This window comes from Cibotium barometz, chromosome 5 (genome assembly GCF_041138505.1).
Source record: "Cibotium barometz isolate CiBa-2024 chromosome 5, ASM4113850v1, whole genome shotgun sequence".
NCBI lineage: Eukaryota > Viridiplantae > Streptophyta > Polypodiopsida > Cyatheales > Cibotiaceae > Cibotium > Cibotium barometz.
Genome location: NC_141050.1, coordinates 46,931,947 through 46,935,703, shown reverse-complemented (window position 1 = coordinate 46,935,703; position 3,757 = coordinate 46,931,947). Strand labels below are relative to the sequence as shown.

At 40.4% G+C, this 3,757-nt stretch overlaps 1 protein-coding gene across 1 annotated transcript; it reads left to right on the top strand.

The window, feature by feature from the left end:
- The first annotated feature begins 858 nt into the window (after nt 1-858).
- On the top strand, nt 859-3,552 carry LOC147638564 (uncharacterized). The gene is made up of 4 exons (XM_086798480.1): nt 859-1,279; nt 1,534-2,632; nt 2,883-3,293; nt 3,387-3,552. The coding sequence occupies exons 1-2, from the start codon at nt 1,059-1,061 to the stop codon at nt 2,075-2,077; spliced, it is 765 nt and encodes a 254-aa protein (XP_086654606.1). The 5' UTR covers nt 859-1,058; the 3' UTR covers nt 2,078-2,632; nt 2,883-3,293; nt 3,387-3,552.
- The last annotated feature ends 205 nt before the right edge of the window (nt 3,553-3,757 follow it).

The window sequence follows — 3,757 nt, the reverse complement described above, 5'->3', positions numbered from 1 at the left end:
GTAAAATGATTTTGGACTTTTTAAATAAAAAATGATTTGTTTTGTTATATATATATATACATACATACATACATACATATACATACATACATACATACATACATACATACATACATATATATATATATATATATATATATAGAGAGAGAGAGAGAGAGAGAGAGAGAGAGAGAGAGAGAGAGTGTAGAATAATTTGGGTTTTTTAATTAAAAAATGATTGAGAAAAAGTGGTTGCATTTTGGCTCGCCTTCAGATTTTTAAAAATTTTGGTTATTCTATGTATGCCAGGCACCTCAGTCTGCCAGCTTTGAGCTCCACGTGGTCGTGCCTTCGCCTCCTCGAGCTCCTCGACTGCCTTTGCCTCCTGCAAGTGCTTCATTGCTCAAGGTCTTTTATTTTGCTCAAGGTCATTTTATATATACAAAATGTATTATATAAACAAAGTGTACATAAGATAAAGGGAGAGCGTAGAATGATTCGTTTTGTTTTAAATTTGCGGCATCAATAAAAAAGTATTATCATATCTGACGACCTATAATTACTAATTATAGGTCTAATTGTATACATGAGTGTTATGTGTTGTGTTTACTTAAAACATAACCTAAATTGGAGAAACTGAGCCTATTTTTTTTGGAACTCTACCTGCCGCCTGCAGAGTAGCAGCAACGCGCGGGTCCAATACTAGTACTAGTGAATATAGAAATATAGATGTATAGATTTGAAGAAATTAATAAATGCAAAAAATGTTTTGGTGCGCTAGCATTTTATAGGCACCCGCTTCGCACACATTTCTCGCGGCAGATTTAATTCGAATTAAATCGTATACAGGAAGCATCTCACGACAACCAGCAGGAAGCTGTGCGCGGTGGTAGGGAATATATCCGTTGGCATGAAGAAAACATAGACGATGCTTACAACCCTAGAATTTGTGCTGAGTATGGATAATTGATCCGTTAGGGTTTCTCATACAGGTGTGCAGAAAACTCTAGCACAGTCGATGGATTTTGTGGAGTTAGGGTTTTCATGTGTATGCAGAAAACCCTAGTTTGGCTCTTACCATGGGAACTTCGAAGGAGAATTTTCCACCATCGCTTAGGTGTCATTCTTCTTCTGCAGCAAACCTTGGAAAGGAGCTCAGCGTGGAGCAGAAACGGCGCATCGATCAGAACTTTAGGGCAGCCAAGGCCATCCTTTCTCGCAAGAGGCCTCATACAGACACATCCAAGTCCGCTTTCTGTCATTCCCCGCTGACATGGAAATCTCTTCTTCCTTATGAAAGGTAAGCTGCACTAACTTCTACACATAGAAATGCAGAACTGTATGAGAACACCTTCACATTCTCGCTGTGCCATTATGCTACTGTATTCTGTACCACTCACTGCATGCATGGATCCTTTATTCATGGGGCAACTATCTGTGTGTTTGTAGGTGTATGTATATATACTGCATAATTCTTTGTGTGTGTGCTGCATAATTCTTTGTTCATAGAAAAGCTATCTTTATGTGCGTGAAAGGGAATCTTGCTGAATGCAGGGGCCATGGTGACCCTGAGCTTAAAGAGATGGCCACTCCATCTCTAGCAGACTGCAAACTGGCCAAGTCTTGTGATAAAGTAAGCTCTAACAAATCCTTACATGCATACAAGGATTGCACAATGCAGAGATTTTGTTCAGATACAGAAAGCTCTAACAAACCCTCAGATCCATACAAGAACTGTGCAATGCAGAGGTTTCCAGGGGATGCAAAAAGCTCCAACAAACCCTCATATCCATACAAAGACTGCACAATGCAGAGGTTTCTATTAGCGACAAAAAATTCTAACAAATCCCCAAATCATTTTGAGGATATCTCAATTTGGAGGACTCCATCAGCAGACACACAAAGCTCTAATTACAAAGCCTTACATTCACACAAGGATTCTACAATGCGGAGGCTACTTCCATTGCACAGAGAAGAGACTCTATTACCAGATCCAGATCTTGATGAGAACATTCTCAAGCAGCTAGATGCTCTTTGTGAGGCAAGAGTTCCTGTAGCACAGCTATCCAAGAACAAACCTTTGGATAAGGATTCGTGATCGATTGCTCAATGTGCTCCACCCCTTTCAAATGCATCCATGGAAGATTGCTGTAATGAAGCTATTTCTCTTGCATCAACAGGAGAACATATCTGCAAGTCAAAATCCTCTTCTTTTACAGGATTAGACTCTCAGTCAAGAGTTTCTTCTATGGTTGAATCTTGTAATAGTTCTGGAGCAGCCAATCAAATGACCACAGATGAAGCATCTCCAATACCCTTCGGTGCGAGCAGCCCAGAGCAACGAAGCATGCAGGACAAAGCAGATCTCTTACCAGTAGAGAGCTTGGCAAATGACCTTTTGAGCCCGACATCTGCCCAAGGTTCTGAATCAAACATTTTACTGCAAAGGTCAAGCCCCATGGTAGATACAGTTGCAGTGCATACTTCTTCTCTATCTTCATCATTACAGGAAACTGCTTCAAGTGAACTCTCTGGCTCTGCCTTAGAAGTGATGCCAGCATACTTGCAGACCTTAAATGATTCCCAAAAAGAAGCTGTGTTCAGTGATACTCAAAAACCACTCCTAATTCTTGCTGGGCCTGGGAGTGGCAAGGTAAACTGTCAATTTCTCTCATGTTATTCTTATTTTGAAAGAAATTGTGCTGCAGTAGAATCATAATCTATTGAGGCAGAAGCTCCCTTGGGATTCTGGAGTCTCTTTTCTTTAACATATTTCCTACACAAAATGATTTAATGGTCTCAATTTTGTAAGAGACTCATTTCGAAGTTTATGTAGTATGTTGGTAAATTGATCTCTAAAGAGCTCACTCAATGTTTGTACTTTCCACCCATTCTGCTTGCAGCTGTGTCGATCACATGCAGAAAAGTGAGAGCTCCTGTCATCCAAAGATTGTTTGTACTTACTAAGTTGACTTTTCAACCAGGACCACATGTGCAGTAGCTTCCTTTGTACGAGAAGAAGAAGAGTGGAAGGAGTGCCTCCTTACTAGTATATTGTACAAATTTGTATCGCCTTTTGCAGGCTGGGACGTTCTCCTGAGTTTTTGGTCTATGGGCATGGACAACAAAGGAGGGCTGTGGTTGAAGCAACAAGGTTGGCCTTGTCTGAATTTCAGTCCTCAAAGGATGCATTATTGCCAGTTGGAACTGTTCCAAATGTAAGTACTACAGCAGAGGACCAGCGGTCTGATGGGCTTATGAACCCAAGGGTGTTGAAAGAGAGAGCCAAAAAGTGGGACAAGTTTGTGACTCAAGTGAGGGTTACCATACAAAAAACTGCTAATAACATTGCAATGCTTGTTATGTCAGCAAGTTTATAACAGTGGTGGGTGTGTGTTATTTTCCAGGCCAAAGCATCTGGAAAACTCCCGGAGTGTTATGAAAAACTGGGAAACTTTTTTGGGGTATGTCTTTCACAGGACGGTTTGATTTGAGATGGTTTTAATTGAACATTATGATGATGATGTGCCTTTTATCTATGGGCTGTAATGTGTCCTATTGACAGGCAGCTTATAATGCAACACTAGCAGCTTGTGATGCTCTTGATTACCATGATTTTATCAACTGTGCAGTGACATTGCTGCGTGACAACTCTGAAGGTAAGGTTGTTCTAGTGATTCGTGTTCTCTTTTGGAGACAATGCTACCATCAAGTACTGTATGGAACTGTTTTAGTCATTTCAAGGTTTTTGCTGTTTTGAGGCATTTGGAGTTTTGTT